The sequence below is a fragment of the Protopterus annectens genome, chromosome 5.part0 (genome assembly GCF_019279795.1).
Source record: "Protopterus annectens isolate FY-2018-M chromosome 5.part0, PAN1.0, whole genome shotgun sequence".
Taxonomy (NCBI): domain Eukaryota; kingdom Metazoa; phylum Chordata; order Ceratodontiformes; family Protopteridae; genus Protopterus; species Protopterus annectens.
In genome coordinates, this window is record NC_056735.1 from 150932492 (window position 1) to 150957558 (window position 25067).

General features: G+C 38.7%; 1 protein-coding gene across 1 annotated transcript in view; it reads right to left on the reverse strand.

Moving 5' to 3' along the window:
* Positions 1 to 25067, reverse strand: part of TSGA10 (testis specific 10) — a 1008750-nt gene that overhangs the window by 224385 nt on the left and 759298 nt on the right. Inside the window, exon 15 of the mRNA XM_044071816.1 lies at positions 2213 to 2398. Coding sequence (XP_043927751.1) covers positions 2213 to 2398 — 186 coding nt within the window. The remainder of the gene's footprint in view (positions 1 to 2212; positions 2399 to 25067) is intronic.

Sequence of the window (25067 nt, forward strand, 5' to 3'; positions counted from 1 at the left end):
ATTTATAAATATACTACTTCTGGGGTAACATCAACTTGGAGAAAAAGGAATAAATGTATTTCCCTTGTTAACAGATTGATGTGACCTCAGAAGTGGTATATTTACAGATAAGGGATATTGGAAGTGTGTGATCTTCCCTGCAAAAATTATTTATTTATTTATTTATTTATATTTGTTGACCAGGAGTGTCCGACTAGACGTAGGTCCATTTTCAGCAGAGGCCCGGGGAGAAAAGCTCCAAAAATATTTGCTGAACACCAGTGCTAGCTTGCATATACCACAGCAATATGTCAGGTTGTGGTATAATGGCCCACAATAAGCTGTCAGTAGTGAACCAGTGGTAACTTAGTCAATGCAGACCCATCTTAAATGAGACATCAACTGTGTTTGCATTTGTACATGAATTGGTAGATAAGACTCTGTGAGACTCAGCAATTATTTTAAGAAATGTTATACCTCTCTGTTTGCATTAATCATCCCTCCCCTTGATGCCTCACTGTTGCACAATGAACTGCGGTACGGTTTCCTGCACTTTGTGAACAGTGTCACATAAAATCTAAACGTCCCAATTTGCTAATTTCTATCTGTAACGTCTTCCACATAGCACTTTGGCCTTTCTTGTAAACTGACTTTGCTTTCCTAGTGCTCACTGACACAAAATGGCACATGAATTCAGTTTCTGTCTCCTGCCTTCATCTAGATAGAGAGCTCAAGTGCCTTAGCAGGTATCTACCCTCCTTAGGCCTCCACAATTCTACTCTTTTCCTTTAAGGCTGCCTTTACAGCTAGAGAAACTACAGAATCAGTAATTAACACAAAGTAACAGCAACCTCTGCTTGCACCACACATGTACCTGCCACTCCACTCTGCTGTCACCGCACATGTACCTGCCACTCCACTCTGCTTGCACTGCACATGTACCTGCCACTCCACTCTGCTTGCACTGCACATGTACCTGCCACTCCACTCTGCTTGCACCACACATGTACCTGCCACTCCACTCTGCTGTCACCGCACATGTACCTGCCACTCCACTCTGCTGTCACCGCACATGTACCTGCCACTCCAATCTGCTTGCACTGCACATGTACCTGCCACTCCACTCTGCTGTCACCACACATGTACCTGCTACTCCACTCTGCTGTCACCACACATGTACCTGCCACTCCACTCTGCTGTCACCGCACATGTACCTGCCACTCCACTTTGCTTGCACCACACATGTACCTGCCACTCCACTCTGCTTGCACCGCACATGTACCTGCCACTCCAATCTGCTTGCACCGCACATGTACCTGCCATTCCACCATTTCCATAATCTGGCAATCCATAATATTTGATCAAAAACATTTCTCTTTTTCTTCCACTAACACTGCACCCATAGTATCTTTATCCAGCACTGCTACAAAATAAAATAGAAGGGAGATTTCCCTAATACCCTTGCCAAACATCTCCCAGACACCACTAGATTTCATGAGTACAGAATGTAATGGAGCAAATCACCTACCCAATTACCAAACGTGCGCTAGTACAATGATACAATGGTTAGCATTTGGTTCTCAGGTTTTGTCTATGCTGTGATATCTTCTGTGAGGAGTCTGCATATACTTCCAGAGTCTGGGTGAATTTTCACTGGGTGCTGTGATTTCCTCTAACATTCCAAAACTACTCAAAGGTATGCAGGAGGTAAAGTGGCAATCCTCTAAACTGCCCATAGGTATTTGTGCAGTCTAAGCATTAGTGTGCACATTCTGTGACAGGTTGGTGACCTGGACAGGACAAGATCCTGCATCACAGTCCAATGAGTGCAAGGACAGACTCCAGTTCCCCCATGCTGCTTTATTAGAGTAAGTGGGTAACTGCAAAATGTCTAAATAATTGAGTGGTTATATGTGTGGTGACGGGAATGTAAGTGTGTGTGAGTGATTGTGCAGACTTGTGTGTGTGTGTGTGTGTGTGTGTGTGTGTGTGTGTGTGTGTGTGTGTGGGTGGGCATGTGCGTTTCTGTTTGTCAGAAGCTCTGTGTTCCAGTTAACATTAATCCACCATAGTAATTCTGCGTATACAATTTAAAATATATAGCAGAAATCAAGCTGTATATCAATTACACTTTGCTGCATTTAGGAGGTTTTATAAAGCATCATTATAGCTATTTCTTCAATGGCTTTTACATAAAATGTGAACATGTTTAGCATTCTATGAAGCTTCTTACCTCCTTCACTTCTTTTTCTAGGGTCTCTGTTCTCTCTTTCATTCTGCGACACTCAGACTCAGCAGTACAAAGCTCGAGCTTCATGGAACTGTTATCGCCTTCGGTTTGGTGAACTTTGCTTTCTAGCTTTTCAGCCTCTACACTGACTTTACGGTAGCTATCCTGAAGCTCCCGGTTCTCTTTTTCCTAGAATATAAAAGTTTGTTTAAAAATGGTAAATATTAAGATGAGTTTAAAAGATGAAATATTCTTTTATAAAAATAAATAACTATAAGCTCAGACAGGTCAAAATGGGATACTAGCCCATAAGCACAGTGTTACTGACTCACTTCATGTTCAGACAGGTTAACTGACAAGAAGCAAAATTCCTACTGATACACTTTTGTCTGCATTATTATATAATGTCCTATGATACAGTTTTAGAAACCGATACAAAAACAGCATACAAATGCCTTAAAGATAAGTAGTTAGGAGTTTTCAGTTTTTGTCCCTTCATACATGATAGCATCAGGCCACATGAGCTAACAAAACATATTTTATTAGAAAGCTCTTAAGAAAACATATGACTTGATATCATAGCAAGTCATATGCAAGCTACCGACCAGGATGGCACAGCATCTCTTCTGGTATAAATATTAATGCAGATGTTGTACCTTAACATATCTCTGCTACTTTTCTTTGTATAATGTATTCACAGCTCCCCTGTTGTGGTACAAATCTTTCTGCCTAATAATGTACAGTTCATGGGTAAAGTTTCCTCATTTCCACTTCTCATGCCTATATTTACAGTGATTATTCTAATCCTTAAATTTAATAATTTACATTAATACTGTCATGGTAGAGGTCAGTAGACAGTTGCTGATTTGCATTGACTTTTATTTCTACAACAGATTTGTCACAGGCTCTATAATACAAACATTAACAACAGCTCCGGTCTGTTTCTGGTAAATTAGATTCTACCAAAAGCTCCCTTTCAAAGATTGCTTCGGGAAAAGAAAGTACAGTTAATCAATAATTGACTACATTATGATAAAAAAACACCACATCTTCTTTTTCCTTAAAACAATCTTCTTATTAGCATAAGACTACTGTTGTTTAATATGCTTATATCACTACTTTAGAAAAAATCTCTAACAAGAATAAACTACAGCAATGGCACTGGGACAGACTGCCCCTTGTTTACAGCAACACCTACTTTAGTTGCTTGCCTTGGATAGAAAACACATAAGAGTCTTGAAATCTCGGAAGACTGACTTCATGTCCTTCAGATGCTAACTTCACTGGGCTGTGGATGTGATGATGTCATCAGTCTGGAACAATTGTAGGAGACAGGTATCCTGAGGCCTCTGCTTGCTTCCACACAAAGTCCTTTGGATGCTAACTTCATTGGCTGTGGATGTGATGATGTCATCAGTCTGGAACAATTGTTGGAGACAGGTATCTTGAGGCCTCTGAAGGCTTGCTTCCACATGAAGTTCTTCAGATGCTAACTTCATTGGCTGTGGATGTGATGATGTCATCAGTCTGGAACACTTGCTGGAGACAGGTATCCTGACGCCTCTGAAGGCTTGCTTCCACACGAAGCGCATTGACTTTTTATCACCTTGATTTTGCAAGTTTCCTCCTTTTATCCATCTCTCTGGTACAGCTTAAAGGTGTCTCCTGTTTCTCACCAGGATGGTGGTTTCTCACTAGGACAGTGCCATTCTCAACATGAATGACATATGACTTGGACTCATAAGACTGATCCACTATCATTGCAGGTGGTCTCCACTCCTTCTGTCCATACAACTTAACTTATTTGTCTGTGATCAGGCCTGGAAGGAAATAAAAAAACAAGTTTTGACTCTTCTGACTTTCAGCTTTTCCCGGTTAGGGGTTGCCATAGTGGAACTCTGGTCCGCTCATGACTGGCAGAAGATTTTTACGGTGCTGAGTTGCCAGCCCAATCCCCAACCTTCAAAGAAGGCAAGCCCATTCATGCTCGCACCTACCTGCATGTCTTTAACGTCACTTGACCGCAGGGAGGGCATGCAGACTCCACACAGAAGGCGCTCCAGCCAAGAATCGAAAGGGAGAACCTCTTGCTGTGAGGCGACAACGCTAACCGCTGCACCACCACGGCTGAAGAAGCTTTGACTCTTCCCTTCAACAATTTTATGAGAGAGAGAGAGAGAGAGTAGTTAGAAGCAACACTGACCTCAGGGAAGGGACAGTTGTCAGGTGTTGATGTCTGGGCTCACTCCAGTTATACTATGAGGAGCATAACAGTAAGACATTGGTGCGATAAAGTAGTTGGGTTACTTGAGAATTCATTTTTCTGTCTGAACCACTATCTGCGGCACAATTCATCTGTGGCTAATGAGGACTAGAGGTAGTATGGATTAATTTGTATTTTTTTTTCTTAAAACTCTTTAGACTCTTCTCTTGATTCAAACTGATTGTTATTTGCAATAATGAGTACTACTGAAATTCCCCATTGCACCATCACATTTCAGAGTTGAGATAACTTGCTGGCTAGACTTTGTGAATAGATTGACTTTTTCCTGTTCTTGTATCAATGGAGTAGTAGTCCAATGTTATAAGGTATTTCTTGTCATTGAGCTCATGCAGATCTGTAGAGATCAGTTTTCTTTTTCCACAATGTATGAAAAGTGAAAGACACAGCTGGCAGAATGGTTAAGGTCTTTGCTTTCCATGCACAAGGTACAAGGTTCCGATCTTGAACTCTGGACAAAGTCTGTATGGAGTTTGCATGTTCTTCCTGTGTCTCTTTGGTGTTCCTTCCACCTCCCCCAAACAACCTAGGTGTTTCTACCTCAAATTCACATAAGAATGGAGTTGTGGGCAGTAGCACAGACTCTAGATGGTGTCCTATAGAAGGAAGAGTTGTATAGACCAACCACTTTGGGCATCAGCCATGGTGTTCAGTATCCTCTAGACAGGAAATATGGATCACAGATTTCAGACTGTGACAAGACTAGACACTCAGTGGTGTAAAATCTGAATAATGTTGCCAAAAGTTAGTATAGATATTTGCTAGTGATAAGTGAGTTGAGGATCCAGCCTATTCTGACCTAAGCTAGGGACCCATGCTAATGGTGGGAGAGGTCAATTTGAATGTATTGACCAATGTGTGTCAGGCATAAAGTCCAGCAACCCTGCGCCAATACACAACTGGCTGGTTGGTGTCCAGTTGCCCAGCTTGGGTTACCTAGGATAGCTCTATTGAGTTAAAGACGTAAAACCAATTAACCTGCCAAACATGAACTAAGGATTGCTACACACTATACAGGTTCACTGACATGACACAGCTTGTCCACTTAATGGAAAGGAGAAGGTTAAACTTTTTTTGTACCCAAGGGACAAGATGGAAGGGCAGTGCAGCAAAGCCATTTGGCTTGGGATTCAGAGACTATTGCTCAGGGGAAAGATAGACTAGAAATGGTGTGGGAATTGTGCTGAGGGAGAGGCTTCAGAAGACAGTGAGGGATGTCATCAGAATTAGTCATTTTCCCCATGGCAGTCAGATGTCAATGTAAGGACAGGGCATTATTCATACTCTCAGCCTATGCCCCACAGCATGGTTGTAATAGCGAGAAAAAGAGTGCATTCAGGCAGCTGTTACAGGACCAGCTAGATAAAGCACGACAACATGAGTTGGTGTTGCTAACTGGGGACTTAACTGTACATATTGGGACAGACAGCACAGGATACGAGGACTGCCTCGGTCCACTAAGTGGGCAACAGGAATAAAGAAGGAGAGGTCATTCTAGACTTCTGTCTGGCAAAATGACTTGATGGTGTTCAAAACATGGTCTCAGTATGACAGACAGTCACAAAATCACACAGAAAGGTGATCAACATACAATTCAGGTAGACTTCTCAGTGAAACAGTTGTCTCACAGCATAAGCACTGGTTGTCACAGTCAGCTGCAAGCAGTGGTCAGAGAAGCCTCTCAGGTCAACAGAGACTAGATTGAAGACCTGGAAGTTGACTGGAGAGAAAGCATAAGCGTTCAATGAATTCTTCGGGGCTCTAGCACCTCAGGAGTAAGGGGAAATAGGTGGATTTGATGAAGAATGGCAGTGCCTCAAAACATCATGTGTGAAGACTATAGAATAGATATGCGGCCAAGCCAGGTTTGGAAATAAGGTACATAAGGAAAGCGGGTGGTGGAATGCAGAAGCCCAGAAAGTCATCAAAAGAAAGAAGGAGTGCAGGAAAAATGGGATATAAATAAGAAAGATTAGGCTAAGAAGAATACAGGTTGGCTAGCAAACAGGTTAAGAGAGCAGTTGAAATAGTAAAGAACAAGGCATCACAGACACTCTACCAGCTTTTGAAAAGTGACTCAGTAGATGGCACAAAGAAAGTGCACTTTCAGCAGCTTCTGAATGAAGAAAATCCCACTGAAGCTGTACTACCCCAGCATTGAGAACAGCGATTAGAAGAATGAAGAAAGGGAAAGCAGCATTTTCAGATGAGGTCACAGCAGATATGATCAAGATGTTGGGCGAGGTAGAGGAGAAATGGCTCCAGATGGTATTCATAGCAGTATGGAGAGATAGGCTTATTCTAGATGACTAGAGAATAAGCATACTATTGTCAGTGTACAAGAACAAAGGGGACATTCACAACTGTGGGCAGTACAGAGCTTATCAGACTCCTGTCACATTCTATAAAGGTTCTAGAGAGGATGGCTGATAAATGAATACACATGGAGTAGTAGAAAGTAAGATGGGTGATGAGCAATTTGGATTCAGATCAGGAAGCAGTACAACTGACCAGATGTTTGCAGTGAGACTAATAGTTGAAAAGAAGCTAGATATGATGAAAGAGGTCAACTGTGCATTCATACACTTGGAGAAAGCATATGACAAGGTCCCAAGAAAGCCAATTTGAGCAATCCTGCAATGGTTCAAAGTCTCAGAAACATTGGCAGAATTAGTGCAGGCTACGTACATGGTCCTAATGAAACGAGTATGAATTGTGTTTGGACTCACAGATGGATTCCATTGGGGGTGGGTGTGCATCAAGGTTCAGCTCTGAGCCCACTTCTGGTCATACTAGTAATGGACAACATTAGCAAACAGGTTGGCAGGAACAGATCAACAAATCTGCTGTATGCAGATGATGTGACATTACATGCAGGCACTGAACAAGAACTACATCAGATAACAGAGGAATGGAATGTAAAACTGAAAGTACATTTAAAAACAAGTAAACCACAAAACGCACTTTTTCAGGGACTGGAAATAACTGAATTATGTTTTTGGGAATTCAGCTATTTCCAGTACCTGAAAAAGTGCATTTTGTGGTTTACTTGTGTTTGTGTTCCTGGTTCTACCACACTGACATTGGAACTTTTCTTGTTGGTCTGAAAGCACATTTGATGAAACTGAATACAGATAAGACACCACTTGAAACTGCAGCAAATGGGGGATCAGAAGAACCTGGGAATTGAGACAGAAGTGAAAATAGTTGAACAAGGTAGCAGCTTCAAGTATCTCAGTGGGGTTGTAGACAAGAAGGGAAGTCTAAATGAGGAGGTCAAAGTTAGAATTAGAGGGGCTGCAACCAACTAACATAGAGTGCTGGGGTAGTATGTAATAGTAGAATGCCAAAGAAGTTGAAAAGTAAGGTTTACAAAACAGTGGTCTAACCCGTGCTACTTATAGTACAGAACCTGGGCAGTGAAGGTAGAGAAGTTTAGGAAGCTAGAGATGATGGAGATGAAGTCCTTGACATGGATCGTAGGATGCATGCTGTGGGACAGATGAAGAAATGAGGACATCAGAGCAGAAGCCCATGTAGCTCCAATTGCAAAGAAGGTCAAAGAGAACAGATGACAGTGGTATGGGTACATGTGCATGATAGTAGAAAACAATCTGCTGAAGAAGATTTGGGACAGACAGGAAGAAAGCAAAAGGAACCTAGGGCAACCAGCAAAGAGATGGATTGATTCTGTGAGAGAAGACATGTGACAGTCAGGCATGACTGTCAAAGAAGGTACAAGAGCAGCAATGAATCTAGAGAGATGGTGACATTTGATGCAACACCCTGACCCCCTGTAGAAAATGGGAACAAGTTCATAGGTTAATGGGTTTGACTGTGGCACTCGTGATGAAGTGGCCTTCAAGAAGTTAGGTTACCATTTTCCACTTTGCATAAACAGATCAAGATTATATTAAAAGAAAGTTAACAACTGAATTTTTCAGACTGAGAAGGGAAGCTTATGTGTGTAACGCATAGATCATGCAACCACATTCTTTTCTATTAATGATATTTATTTTTAGTATGCATAGATTTATAGATATTCCAAGGCTACTGAGTCAAATGACCACTCTTGCCTTGCCAGTACCCTTCCTCAGGCTGCACCACTTTTCTACAGGAGGGGCGCACCACTGATTCCTGGGGTACATTTGTGGATACCCATCCAGTTATATTCTTTATATTTATCTGCTTAACATGTAGGGGAAGTTTATTCCGGAGATCTGGAAAGTGCTAGGTCATAGACCTATTGCTCCACCATGTTTTATTTATATGTAGGTGAAGATTTTGGTCACTGGGTCTAGTATTGCTGGAGATATTGGACTTACAGAGAAACAGGATGTCCAGTACACTTGGGTCTCTAATGGCACAGTAAGTGAGACAGGGCTCTCTCCTCAAAAGCCTGTAAGACACTGAATAAAGGGAAAGAACTTCCAGCCTCTATTGGTAGATCAGGGAATTTAGGCCACTGATCATTTTGATTAGGAAACTTTGGGCTCTTTCCACTTGATATATTTACTGAGATACTTTTAGATGGGGCACTGTATTTGACAACTGGCCTGATCAATAATGAGAAAAAGGGAGTGGGCTAAATAAAAGGATTTCCTGACAACTGTTGTCACATAATGGTCAGCTCAAGTACCTAAATCCCTAAATAAAATTTTGTTTCATGCAGATGTGTTGTCTAGACAGTATGATGAAAGGGGGGGGGTCTAAGAAAGTGATGATACTACATGTTTTAGCATTCAGTTTGAGCTCATTTTTAGTACAGTTAGAATTTACTAAAAAGAGTTTATTCTGGAGGGTTTGGGTGTCATAATGGTGACTTAAGAACTCCTTCCAGTTTGCAATCATCTGCAAACTTTGTTAGTCAGAGGTCCTGGCTCTCTTCTTGGAGAACTGAAAAATAAATACCAAAAAGGAGAGATCCAAACATTGTGCCTGAGGGACATCCCTGGTCACTTTCATAATTTCTGATGAGGCACCTGAAACTAGCACTGTGTGGTTTCTGTCTTTCAGCCAGTTTGTTATTCATCTTACCAGACATGGGACGAATTTTAAAACATTTAGCATTTGTATAATGGCAGCATGTGGAATGATGTTGAGGGGTTTTGTTTGGTCAAGATATGTCATGTGCACTACATCAGCACCATCTAAAGTTTCCATAACCCATTTGTAGAAATTTACAAGTTTAAATAGAAAGGATCTAATTTTCACAAGGAAAAACTGTTGGGGGTCAAGTCTAACAAAATTCTTGATATCACAGTTTATGAGGTCAGTTATAATGCATCTCATGGCTCTGCAGATGAGACTTGTAATGCTGATAACTCTGCAATTAATTGGGTTTGTTTAAGGCCACCCATATGGACAGCATCACCATTACTGTTCACCATTCATCAAGAACAAAACCAGTAACTAAACTTAGGTTAAATAGTTTGAGAAATGTGTCTACAAGAGCATGTTTAACATCACTAATTAAGCAACTATGTATATTGTCAGGGCTAATGGAGGAAGTGCTTTTGGTGTTCAGGATAGCCAAAGTACTTTGTACTAGAGAGCCGCTTTTGGCCAAATGTGCAACTGCTGATTTTTTGTATTCTTGAGTAAAATACAAATACTAATAGGAAAGAAAAGTGAAAACAACCTAATGTGATAAAAAGAACTAAAAGGATGGAAATTAAATATTAAACCTTATGTTTGCAACTGTCCTCAATTAATGGCCACTTTCCTACCTTCTTCAACAGTCATGCCTGGCTCTCACAGTCTTCTCTCATGCAAACCATCCATATCTTGGCTGACTCTCTCTCTCTTTTTTCTCAATTTTTTTTTATTTTTCAAATACAGTTGAATAAATTCCATAGTATTTGTATAAAATATCTTAAATAACTATGTACACTATTTACATCAGCCTGACACTATAACAGATCTCAATATATACAATTACTTTATAGGTATAACAATCCAGTTATCAGAGTGTATTTGTTCAGTCATTGTAAAGTGTCAATTAATGATAAGACTTTTTCCATGGATTGTTAATAAATGGCTTAGGATGAATCCTTAATTCTTTAATTTTAATTTCCAACAATGCAGTGGTCTTCAGTAGACTGTAGAAGTCTTCCAAAGTCGGTATTGTGTTTGTATTCCATCTTCTTGTTATACACTTCCTTGAGATTGCAAGTATTGTCTATACTAGATACATATTTGAGTCATTCAAATGAGGACCTTTGTACACATTTAATAATACTAGAGCTTTAGATAAGTTAAACTACTCATTAAATAAAGCTTGTAAAAAGTTTTTAATACCATTCCAAAATGGCTTAATTTTGACATAGTCAAAAAAATGTGATTCCAATCTGCACTGTATATTTGCTCACACCTCCAACATATTCCCTTTGTGGAAGAATTAATTTTAGTAATCCCATCTGGAGTTAAGAATGCTCTGTGCAAGCATTTCCAATTAAAAACTTTCCAGTATTGTGTAAAGGATGTATGTGTTATTGATAATAAAATATTTTATTTAATTTCTTCAGTTAGCTGTAATGAGTGTCCTTTTGTTATATAATTCCAATATAAGAATGTGGGTGTTGTTTTATAATTTATCAATATCTTGTAACATTTTGTAATACTATTTCCCATGTCATTATCATTATATATGATTTCATATAGGTATTTCGTAAGTTTAGGTATTTTTTAATGAAGAATTATTAATTATTCTGCATAAATCTTGCAAATAAGTCAGAATGCTTTTCATAGTTAGCCAATCTTTTTGTGGAATTTTGTATGCTATTTCTATTGTTTGCATAGCCAGAACTTTTAGTTCTTTGATACATTGAAACCAACAAACAAATCCTTTCTGTTCCCAGGAATTAATTATTTCTTTGTAGATTTTATGTGGATAGACTATGAATGGTGTTAAAATATCAAACCAGATTTTTAATCTATATTTGCATTAATAATTTTCCTAAATGAGTCAATGTAATAATTAATCATATGAGTTTTAGTGGGCTTAGTTATGTAATATTGCATACTACTATATAATATGTGCCATGGCAAATTGTTTTTATCTGTTATTTGAAATTTATTTTGTAAATAAAATTCATTTATTGATATTACAGTTAGTAATTCTTTCCAATTTGCAAAATAGTTTGGACTTATCCAATCTGAGATTGTTTTAGATATTGATGCTTTTATATATGTTTTTACATCAGGAAAGTTTAATCCTCCCAGTTTCCATGGTCTGATATGATGCATTAAAGCTATTCTGTTTCGTTTGGGAAACCATAAACATTTTATTAGGCATGAGTTTATTTCTTTGAGTATATTCCTTTCTGGTAACAGTTGTATTGCCAAAGCTATATATAGAATCTTGGGTAGTAAAACCATTTTTATTAACTATAGTCTATCTTCAAATGTTAATATGATTTTGTTCCACTTTTCCACAGAGATTTTAATTGTATTCATTATATTATTGTCGTTTTTTGAACCTAATTCATTATTATCCTTGCATAACTCAGTTCCTAGATATTTTAAGGAAGATTCTTGTTTCCCTATAATGTGATTCCCTTTCATCTGAAATTCTTTTTTTTTTTATTTAAAAATAAAAAAATTGATTTTGATTTATTGAAATGGAGTTCTGAAGTCCTGGAAAATGTGTCAATTAAAATATCCAATTCTTCTAATGTCTCTTTTGTATTGGATAATGTTAATAATATGTTATCAGCAAAGAGCATTACTTTAGAATTATATTTTTCATAAACATCTACTCCTTTCATTTTTGTATTGTTACGTATTGAATCTGCCAATATTTCAATAGCCAAAGCAAATAGAATTGGTGACGTGGGACATCCTTGTTTAGTACCATTTGTTATAAGTATAGATTCAGAAGTGAAAGAACCTAGCTTAACATATGCTAAATTATTTATATATATATATATATATATATATATATATATATATATATATATATATATATATATATATATATTCTTTAATAGATGAACAAAAGAAGGAGGAAATTCAAATAACACCAGAATTTTGAATAAAAAGTCATAATTTGGGGATTCAACGGCTTTATCTATATGTAAGCCAATTATGAGTGTTTCTTTATTTTCTTTATTAATATAATATATAAGAGAAATTATCCTTTTAATATTGTCATGTGTGTCTATGATATATAAATACAGTTTAATCATTATTTATTGCTTTGGATAGTGGTATTTTCATTCTGTTAGTTAATAGTGTCATAAATATCTTACAGTCATTACTTAATAATGATAAAGGTCTATATGAGGTACAGAGGTTTGGGGATTTGTTTTCCTTTAGGATTGGTGTGATTAAGGAATATCTCCAATAGGGTGGTATTAAAGCTTGTGACTGAATTTCTAATAAAGTTTTATGGAAGAGGTATACTATCTTTGAAGGAAAAAGTTTATATATTTCCATAATTATGTTATCTATACCTGGAGCTTTATTACTTTTACCCTCTTTTATTGTATTTGTAATTTCTTTGTAGGATATGGGTGCTTCTAGATCTAGTTTTAATTTTTCTGGTATTTTTTTATATTAGAACATTTTTCGTCTAGATTTAATTGATCTATGTGTATATTTTCTTTTTGAAAATGTTCCATATAGTGATTTCTATAGGCATCATGAATGTCACCTATATCCGAGACATTTTTCCCTTTCTTTTTATGGAAGATACTTTTAATGTTATCAGATTTTGATTGTATTTTGATTCTTGTGGATAAATTATGTAGATATTTGGGATAAGTGGCCAATGTATTAATTTTTAGCTTTTCTAAAGCTAAATTAGTTTTATGTGTTAGAATTACGTTGTATTTATTAATACTTCTACTTTCTTTTTCATCTCCAAATGATTTTGATTTTCTTCAGCTTTTGCTGCCAAAAGTCTGGATTGTAGATCGAATAATTCAGAATCCCATTCTCTGATTTTGTTTTTATACCAAGTTAGGGTTTTGCCATATATGTAAGCTTTTAATGAGTCCCATATTATTATTTTATTTATCTCTGTGGTGGAATTAATATCTAAGAAGAAGTGTAATTCAGATAATAACCAGGGATTGAACTCTTTAATTTTAGTTATATATGCTGGAATTCTGGAGTTAAAGATTACTGGTTTGTACCCATTTTGAAGTTTTAGTATCAATGAATTGTGCTCTGAAAAAGGGCAGGGAGTGATTGAGAAATTAATAATTTTAGAGTGTAAGTTATGGGCAGCAAATATTTTATCTATTTTAGTTTGGGTACCAAATCTGTGATCTTGATGGGAAAACAACAAAGATTTATTCTTTAAATTTGAAAGTATCTACAAGTGAAATGATTCTACCCACTTGTTTAAAGCTTTTGATACAGCAGATGTACACAGCGGTCTTTTATTTGTAGTTTCAGAAATATCAAATATACAGTTAAAATCTCCTCATAATATTAAGTTCTCTTTATAATTATTGGAAATGAAATCCAAGTGTTTTTAACAGTTCATAATTCAATGCCTGGGAACCAGTATAGCTTGGCTAGTGTCCATATTCTGTTATTATATTTAACTATTACTAATGCCATAAGGCTTCCTTTATCTTCATACTTATAAATGATTTCTGGGTTAATCACATTTGTTTTCCATAAAATTCTTACCCCTTTTGTATTTGTCTTATAAGTGGATTGCACCAGTATCATATATTCCTTAGGATTCCATTTTTAATTGTCATTTGTTCTGAAATGAGTTTCTTGAAGGAAGACAATTTGTGCTTTGTTCAGTTTTAAATATTTCAGTAGATTTGATCTCTTGCTAGGATTGTTTAAGCCATTGGTATTTAAAGATAATAAAGTTAAATCCATCTTAGGTTATTTAGACTATGTATTTTTTTGTTTTATTGTGACTATTAAACATTTTCCTCTGATAACTATAAAGTATATGTTTGAGCTTTTAAAGGAAATTATCAGTTTTATACTTGAATGTTTGCCAATAAAGTAATGTTTTGGTCAGGCATACTAAAAATATTTTTGTGACATAACAAACTTAAATTAATAAATGTTAACAAAACTAAGATCGGCACTAGCCATGGAATGAAAATCATTCCTAATCTGATGGATAAACCCAAGTCCATCAGATTATCAATCATACCTTGATAATCCAGAACATCTGAGCTCCATAAATTGAATTATCATATGGAGAATATTTGTAATAGGAATAAGCAATATTTATATTATTTTGAACAGATCTATTACTATTGTAGATTAGACATAATTCTAATACAATATAAATGTCTACTTATTGTATAAGCAATTAATATTTACATGAAAGATAGCTGACAAGCAATTCAATCATAGTAAAGTAGGATGTATCGTATATAAAACCTCACTAAAAGATTATAGCGCACAGTTATTTAACATATTGACCCTTACTGTTGAAGTCTTTCAAAACTTATTACTTAACATAAACAGATGGTAATATTTATACCTAATGTTTATAATAAAATATATTTTACTGGCTATATCAGAAATTATATTTCATTGTTTTCCAACATTTAAGTAATCGCTTTGTTTGTTGCTAAGTTACTTAAAGCATCAAGTTTGTTTTATGTAAACATTTATGAAAGTTAGTGCATTTTTAATTATCAGTGCATCCCTCTTCCACCCATTTCCTACACATAAGGATTTTCATATCCGTAATTTCTTATTATAAAATGAGTGAAAATATAGGTTAAAAACAACAAATTCACTTATTGTGATTAATGATTACAAGTTCCCTTTCCCTATTCATAAATTGCCATTTTATGGCAAATACTGAAAGTTTTTAAATTTAAATGGCAACATTCTATTTTGTATAATCAGCAAAGGTTAAACTGAGTGATTATTGTCAATTTAATACTATTTGTTCAGAATGTGATTGTTAAATTCTGTGACATTCCTAGTTCATGTATAAAAAAAGAAGTTATGTCTTACCATAACGTTCCATCTGTGTTGCTGATCCTCATTCATTCATTACTGATGAGTTCTCATTTCCATCCTTGGAACTGAGCCAGCCATATATCAAGCTCGCGTCAGCCAAAAACTCTCAAGCCAAGGTCCTACTCAGAATGCTCTGCTCCCTATTATCTCAGATTGAGTTTGCAAGTTGACAGACAAAAGTAGAGGCTGCCTCTGGTCATAACAGACCTACAATAAAGGAGTATATGAGATCAACCAGGAACCTCTGGAGGGGGATGGAGGGTGGGGAGTAATGAATGAACAAAGATCAACAACACAGATGGAACATTATGGTAAGACATAACTTCTTTATCTGATGTTGTTAATCTTTGTTCATTCCTTACTCATGGGACAGAGTCCCCAGCTACCTGTATCCCTGGGTGACCCTCATGGAAGGACATTCCTGAGCACCATGGAGCCAAAAAAAGAGCTGAGCAAATACCATTGAGGGAAGCCTTAGCATGGAAAGCTGCTGAAGTTGCCATAGACCTTGTAGAATGTGATTTCACTCTGTGAGGCAAGGTGCTATTGTCCTTGTTGTAGATAAAGGTAATGCAATTTCTCAACCATGATGCCAATGTAACTTTCGAGATAGGATGACCTAGTCTTGGTCCAGAAAAGGCCAGAAAAAGTTGGTCTGACCTACGGGTAGATTTAGTTCTGTCCAGGTAGAATCGTATTTGTCTATGAACATCCAGACAGTGCAGGCAATACTCTCCCTTATTAGAATGATTAGGGAAAAATACTGGAAGGTCAATAGACTGGTTGATAGACCACTCTGACACCACTTTTGGTAAAAAGGAAGAATTAGTTCTCAGTGATACCCTATCCTTATGGAAAATAAGATAGAGGTGTTTGATGCATAAGGCTTGAAGTTCTGACAAGCATCTGGCAATGTGATTGCAATCAGAAACAAAGACTTCCACTAGAGATATTTTAAATCACATGAAGATGCAGGTTCAAAGGGGGGAGCTGTTAGAACTTGCAGGACCAAGGCCAAATCCCAAGATTGTACTGGTTCTCTAAAGGGATGTTTTAGGTGAAGAACCCCTTTCAAGAAAGTTTTATAGAGTCTATATGGCATGAGAAAAGAATCCTGAAAACCAATGTGGAAATTTGAAATGGCAGCTAAATGCCCATGCATAGCAGAGGCAGACACCCCAGAGTGGAAGAGATATGATAAGCAATCCAAAACCACCAAAACTGGGGCTGACAAGGGGTCTAATTGTTTATTCACTGTCCATAGAGAAAACATTTTCCATTTATTGAGATAGATTAGTCTGGTGGACGATTTATCAGATGCAATAAGAATATTGCGCACTGGAGCCGGGAGGTTTTCCTGCCTGGCAATCAATGGAAGTAGAGAAACCAAGCTGTCAGTTTTAGGGTTGTTAGATTGGAGTGAGTCAGACCCTGCAGATGGTAGATCAACATTGGGGATGGATTGAGGATCCACAGTCGATCTAGCAGGTGAGGCCAGAGGAAGGGGAACCAGACTTGTTGAGGCCAATATGGAGCAATGAGTATCACTTTGCTTTTCAACTGCCATGCTTTCTTCAGAAATTGAGAGATGAGGGGTAGAGGAGGATAAGCATAAAGTAGACCCGAGGGCCAAGCGTGGACTAGAGCATCTCTCGGTGACTGTCCCCGAGGGGGGATCAGGGCAAAATAGTTGCTGCACTTGTAGTTGGTTGGGGAGGTGAACAGGTCGCAGCAAGGCTGGCCCCAGCAGTTGAAAATTTTTGCCTCTAGCACAGGGTTGAGGGACCACTCATGAGGTTGTAGGATGCTCCTGCTCAACTTGTCCGCTATCACGTTGGAGCTCCCGGGAATGTGCGTTGCAACTAGAAAGCAGTTGGAAGTTATTGCCCATTGCCATATTCTTAAGGCCTCTCAGCATAATGGATAAAATCTGGTGCCCCCTTGCTTTCTGATGTACCTGACCACTGACATGTTGTCTGACTGGATCGCAATAGCCCCTGACAGAAGGATAGAATGGAATGCTTGCAACACTAGTAGCACCACCCTCAATTCCAAGACTTTGATATGCAAAAGGGCCTCTGTCTCTGACTAGGTGACTTGGACCGAGTTTCCCTGACATAGCCCCCCTACTGCATCAGGGAGACGTCCATGGTCACTGTGGTTTTGGATGATGGGGGCTGAAGAGGCGAGACCATTGCTGAGGATTTTGAGATGTCCACCAGAGTAAATCTTGCTTGCATGTCCAAGTTGCACTTATCTGAAAGGACAAAGGATGTTGTAGAGGGTACCACTGAGTGAGAAGTAACCACTGAAGGAGTCTCATGTGGCATCTGGCTAGAGGAAGAATGGTGATCGAGGCTGCCATTGTCCCAAAGAGTTAGAGTATGGACCGAGCAGAAGATTTGTGGTGACAGAGCAGTGGCTGAACCTGTTGCCTTATTCTTTGAAGTCTGTGGTCTGGGAGAGATGCTGTGCAATTTTTAGTGTCCAACAGTACCCCAATGAATTCTAAAGACTGTGCTGGGGTCGTGTTGGACTTCTCACAGTTTATAGTGATTCCCAGGTGTTGTGCTGTGGCTTCTTCCAGTAGATGCTTGGTGGGGGCGGTGAGGAGCCAGTCATCTAGATATGGAAACGCCTGGAATCCTTGAAGTCACAGGTGCAAAATAACCACTGCCATGCATTTGGTGAACACTCTGGCGGCTGTAGGGAGACCAAAGGACAGTGCTCGAAATTGGTAATGACTGGCTCCTATGCAGAAACAAAGGTATATTCTTGAGTGTTTGTCCATTTTTATGTGGTAATACACATTTTGAAGATCTGCAGAGCACATCCAATCATCTTCTTCCAGAAGAGGAAGGATAGACTGAACCGTGACCATCCGGAATTTCTCTGTTTTTACAAATTTGTTCAGTGTGCTGAGATCCAGAATTGGTCTACAGTCCCCTGTCTTTTCTGGCACCAAAAAGAACCTTGAGTAAAAACTAGATCCTATCTGGTCTGGGGGGACTGTTTGGATGACTCTTTTTTTTGCAGCAGCTTTTGAATTTCATGTGCTGTTGCTTCCCTTTGAATGGGTGGAAGATCGGGTAATTCTCTGGATGAGGTCGGACAAAGATGAAAGGGAATGCAATAGCCTCTGGATATTATCCGTTGTACCCAAGAGTCAGTGGCTATGTTTCACCAGGCAGTGGGGTACAAGGAAAAATTACCCCTGACCATTTCCAGAGGTGAGCAGTCAGGTAACACTTCAGAAGCACTGATAGGGCTGGCCAGAGAAAGAACTCTGGAACCCCAGTTTTGCAGACCTCCTCTGCCCCGAATGGGGCGGCTTCCATTGGAGTTTCCCCTTCTGCCTCTAGGGGAGAATTTGGCACGTGCATCACAGAAAGAGCCCTGTGATTTACTGTGCCACATCTTCCTTCTCCTCTGATTTCTGGAGTAGAATCGGTGAGGAGTGGAGTGTCTGACACTAATGGTAGATAGGGTCTTGCCTTCCTGTTCGCACCTTTCCAGCGTATCTTTAACTTTAGGACCAAACAAAGAAGCGGCCTTGATGGGGGCATTCATAAAGTATGCCTTAAATGTGTCCACAAAGTCACAAAGGTGCATCCAAGCATGTCGTCTGGTAACTATACCTGCACCTGCTGTTCTACACGCTCCTTCCATTGAGTGTGAAATAAGATGCATGGAAGAATTCGATATCGATTCTAGGGTGGCTATCTGAGAAGCTACATTGTCATGGACCTCATCAAAAACAGCTCCTGCCAAGGTTTCAGAGAGTTGGTTGATAAGATCCCTCTGGAGCCTCGTAAAGTGTGCCAAATAGTTCAAAGATCTTACGGCAAAGGTCAATGAAGCAAACACATGCTTCCTGAGTCTGTCTATCACCCGGGACTCCTTGTTGGGCAGATGGACAGTTTGGCTCTCTTCTGCCAAGTCTTTCTTGATTGCAGCCACCACCACCACCATGGTATCTACTGGAAGACCTCTTGACCAACGAGGATGCTCAGCTGGGGGAGATAAAATCTTGGCCTCCACGGTATAGCTTCCAGGGTGTCAGGAGCATTCCATGCATACTGGAAGATGAGCTGGACAAGCTCATTGGCTGGCAGGGTGACCCAGGAGGTAGGGGGCCTGGCACGAAAGGACTGCAGGAATATGGATTCCTCTGAGGAAGGATTAGAGGACTTCCAGTCTGTCTAAGGATCTCGAGGATGTCACAAAGGACACCTTATTAGAGGGTGACCATGGGGACTCTTCCCCATCATTAAAGTCCGTATCTTCGGTCAAAGACTCTTCAGTGGAGTCCATGTCCTTCCTCTTGTACGAAGCCTTGTGAGGTACTTCCTCAGTGGGAGTTTCTGGGGAAGACTGGAAAAAGGGGGTCTCCTGAGTGGGAAAAACCTGAGGCCCTTGTGCCCGGTGTCCAACAGTTATGGCTTGTGAGAGTTGTGGCACAGAGGGGGGAGAGGACACCGACATGTGGGGTTTGCCAGCGAAGGCAAGCGCCCTCTCCATGGCCTGGAAGGCCGGCCCGCCCAAAGATGGATGGGAGCTTGGAACAGAGCATGACAACCTCTGAACCGGGGTCACACCCCGCTCCGACGAGCTGACCCCAGACCAGGAGTCTCAAGAGGACTGTGAAGCATGAGAGAAGGAGGATTCCTGGAGGGTGCCATAGAAAAAAAATCTGTATGGAAACAAGAATGCCCTCCCCCATGGCACAGCTACTAGCCTGAGAAGAGCCCGATGCCCATTGCACACAGGACCACAAGGATGACTCCTGCTCTAAAGTGAGATCCACTATGGGGGTCGGAGGGAGGGAAGCTGCTGTCAGAAGAATGGGCTTTGATACTTGGGTAGACGTGGAAGGAGGAGTGCACGCTGAAGTTTGAGGAGAAATATGTTCACCTGAAGAGGGAATGTAAGTTTAGAGAGACCCCTGGCCACAAGCAACTGGTCAACAAGCCGCAACACATCTTGTTCAGAGAGGCTCCTGGTAAACCTCATAGAGAAACCTGAAGGCGATTCTGGCCTTTCTAGAAAAGGGCTATATTGGCTACCAACGAATGGATCCAAAGAAGGAGAGTACTTTGTCATTGCTAATTCGAGTGGGGCAGAGCCTGGATCCAAGGATGTCTGCACTGAGGAAAATGGTATTGAAGTAGTCTGCACCAATGAAGGCAACACCATAGAAGTCGAAGGTATCTGCACCATAAAGGCAAGTGCCCGCACCGATGGGTACGGTGCCATCGAAGAAGGTGTCTGCACCAGTAACAATGACGGTGCCAAAAAGGACTGCACTGAAAGTGTCTACACTGTGGAGGACAGTATCATCAGTCTCAGGGCCGAAGGGGATTGCACCAACGGTGTTGAAAAAGACTGTACCTGCAGGGATGGTGCCAGTAAGGGCTGCGACAGAACTGGCAGAGCCGTTAGTGTCTGCACCGTGAGCCTTACGTGTCTGCACTGGGAACTCCAGTGCCAGTGTGGATAAGGAGGACATGGCTGGAGCAAGAATCAACTGGGGCGGTGCCATGCCTGGAGCTGAAAGGGTCACGGGTGGCAGCACCGGAGTAGTAATTTTCACTTTCTTATGAGTCGACTCCCTGTGATCTCCAGAGGGAGATGAAGTGAGTGACCTTGATGAGCCTCTTACAGGGTTTAGTAGGAGGGGGTGAGTCCTCTGACCCAGAGATAGCCTCACATAAAGGAGATTTGAGGAGACCTTTCAGGATTAACTTGTTGTTTCTATTGTTAATAGCCCTGGTTGAAAAATTTCTACAAATCCCACGTGGGGATACACAGTAAGGTGGAAGACATTCAAACAGACACATAAGTCATGGCCATCGGAAAGTGATAACGTATGCCCTCAATCCTTGCACTGTTTAAAACCAACACTACTTTTCTTGTCTGATATAATGATGTGGAGAAGAACAACAGTATCAAGAATAAGAAAGGCTACCCCAAAGGGTAAGAAGAGAGAGAAGACGGAAGGATTACCAACAATGGTAATGAAGAATTACCTCAAAGGTAAAAAAGGGTAATAAAAGGAAAAAGATTAAAGGGAGAGAGTCTTAAAATATACGATAGGGTAGAAGAATAATAAAAGTAACTGAATGAAAAACTTTTAAAGTAGAGAAAATATATCAACTTTCAAAAATTATTCACTTAGCTGAGAGACAGTGGTTTGACACAACTGTACAGCAATGTGGCAAATGAGATCTGTGGTAACAGGGAGCAGAGCATTTTGGATAGGACCTTGGCTCTAGAGTTTTTGGCTGATGCGAGCTTGATATATGGCTGACTTGGTTCTGAGGACAGAACTGATAACCCATTAGTAAGGAATGAATGAAGATTAGCAACATCAAATCATTAGTTACCTCAGTAACAGCATAAGTATTATGTATGTCAAGATGTGTTACAAAACCACAATTCAAGTTAAAGCAATTATATGACTTGTTATGCACATTTACCTATATGAGAAAATCATCATGCTTCCCCTTGATGTTCAATATAGTGTATGTCATTTATGACAAATTAAAACAGTAGTGTTATACACAAGCCCATGTTATTAAACTGAGTGTGTATTGTCAATTTAATACTATTTGTTCAGAATATAATTGTTACATTCTGTGACATTTCAAGTTCAGGCTTCTATTGTTTCTCTTGAACAACTTTGTCAGTTTGATATCATGTATAAACATTAGTTATCTTGGTAACCACTTAAGTATTATATATGGTCAAGATGGGTGACAAAAACTACAATTCAAGTTAAAGGAATTCAATGACTTGTTATGCATATTTACTTATATAAGAAAATCATCATGCTTCCCCTTGATGTTCAATATAGTGTGTGTCATTTATGACAAGTTAAAACAGTAGTGTTATTATACTCAAGCCCATGTTATTAAACTGTCTATTGTCAATTTAATACTATTTGTTCAGAATACGATTGTTACATTCTGTAACATTTCAAGTTCAGGCTTCTATTTTTTCTCTTGAACAACTTTGTCAATTTGATGTCATTTATAAAACATTAGTTACCTTGGTAACCGTTTAAGTATTATATATGGTCAAGATGGGTTACAAAAACTACAATTCAAGTTAAAGTAATTATATGACTTGTTATGCATATTTACTTATATAAGAAAATTATCATGCTTCCCCTTGATGTTCAATGTAGTGTATGTCATTTATGACAAGTTAAGACAGTAGTGTTATTATACACAAGCCCATGTTATTAAATCCTGTCTTTAATATCTAAATTCAGCAGGCTGCTTCATCTTATATGACGATTATGTATTTTATGTCTAGATTTACAAAAATCATATATTACATAAATATTGTGTTTGTGAATCAACTTAATGAGCTAAACAAAGTGTTGGGAGACCATCAATATGTGTATATGTGGTTTAAAACAGCCCTTTTATTATATATATTTTTTAAAAACCAAAACGTTGTTGCCGAGAATCATCTCGGAGGCTCTGTAGAGCCGTTAAGCATTATCATCACTCTGTCTCCATTACCATAGCAACCTGGAAGCATCTGTTTTTGTTAATGTGTCTGTGTATTGCATACCAAAGGCTCGCAATGCACCTGAAGCAAAGCTTCACTTCATTGCAACTTCAAGCCTAAATTCCTTTCCTTTCCTTTCAGTGAGACAGCAGCCAGGAAAAGAAGAGAGAGCAAACAGATAAAAAAAAAAAAAAAAAACCTCCCAACAAGCCGCCACAGCAAGAGACAACACACTCCTCCAGCCATCTCACCCCTCACTCAGCAGACATACAAACAAACCACTCTCCATCAAAATATCCCAAATCACAGTTCTATCCACCCCTTCCCCTGGATCCAGGCCAAAACACCAAATGTCTCTTCCCAATACACAAGCATCAGCAAACCCTGATCACAAGCCGCAAACCACAGCCCCCCACAGATGAAAATGGCAACCCCTAACAGCTGCCAGATACAACTGCATCCACATACACCATGTCACTGTCAGGCTTAATCAAACAGCACTCGTAGCTGTGATACCTGCCATAACTGATATTAACTATATTTAGACAGAATAATGATGACATTTGTACTAAGAGCTTGCTATTATTTAACCAGGATATACATGACATTTCTAAATCATACTTTAACTGAAGAAGGCATTAGTCTCCATGACAGCATTTTTTTTTCAAAACACACTGCTGTTACTGCTGTTATATATGATGTTAATTTGTTACATTTGAGTCTGAACTCTGATGAATGGCACCTTGTTGAATTAGTTAATTAATTAATTACTTAAATTATTATAAGCAAAACGATGAAAAATGAACAAGATAAGTATTCATTGAGTTCAAGTAGGGGACTAGAAACTTCTATGTCTGTATTATATGTTGCTTTGGTTGGCTTATATATAATGCAAATAGTAACCCATAGTAACGCATCTTGACCTACCTTTGTTTGTGAAGAATTATTGGACTCTGAGCATTCTGAATAAATCATTACTGTTTCTCAGCTGTTTAAGAAACCCTCCTTGTTTTAAAATAGAAACAGATGACAAGTGATGTACCATATCATTTGATACTTTGAGAGATGTAGTTGTAAAAGTAATTTTTTGGGACAGCTATTTTGGAATCAGTATTTGTTTCTTCTTTCTAGCATCAGACCAATAATTTGCTTTTTTATTCTTTTAAGAGTAGGGGCCATCTATTCCATTTCTTCCGGAACAGACACCATGTTGTTGTTTTTGATTAATATAGTAGCTTCTTCTAAGTCATTAAAGGTTTTCATCTCATTGGCAAAAAGTATTTTATCTTGGCTGGAAAGGCCAGCTGTGCTTTAATGTTGTTTTGTTTCATCAGTTTTATTATTGGCCAGACTTTTTCCTTTTTTCTAGTATTCTGGAAGAATAATCATTGTCAAACCTTATCAAGCTTTGATTGTATTTTAAGGGTGATTTTCTGCAAGCAAATTTTAATATTAGTTCCTTGTCCAGAAATGAAATAAATTTTATAACTATGGCTCTAGGTGGAGTATTTGTTGAGTTAGAAACAGGTTTCCTCAGTGCTCTATACACCCTTTCAATTCCAAATGAAAGTCCCTCTTTCAAGTCTAAAAATTCAGGAATCTAGGTTAAGAATGAAATAATGTCTTCTCCTTCAGTGTTTTCAGGCAGACCAAAGATCCTTACATTGTTTCTCATTTCCCTGTATTCTAAGTCATCTATTTTGTTAAGCAGCCATGTATTCTGTTTAAGCAGAAATTCTTTTTGGAATTCTTCCTCTTTGAGTCTCCCTTCAATGACATATAGAGAAGTCTCTATATTTGTTATTTTTGTATGGTGTTGCTGTAATAGTTCCTTTAGAGTATCAGTCTGTTTTTGAGAATTTAATTTGAGGTTTTCTAAGTCATTTTTAAAGCCAACATTCTTCAAAGATAGTTCCTGTAAGGTAGATGTCATCAATTGCAGTTCTTTTATCAAAGCAGCATCTGGATGAGAATTCCTTGAGTTGTTCATATTCAGTGACACACTATATCTCCCAAGTTACTTGACAGGAAAACTTTTGTATATCTCCACCAGAATTGATATTTATGTAGTTTAGTAGTTTATCTATAGATTTC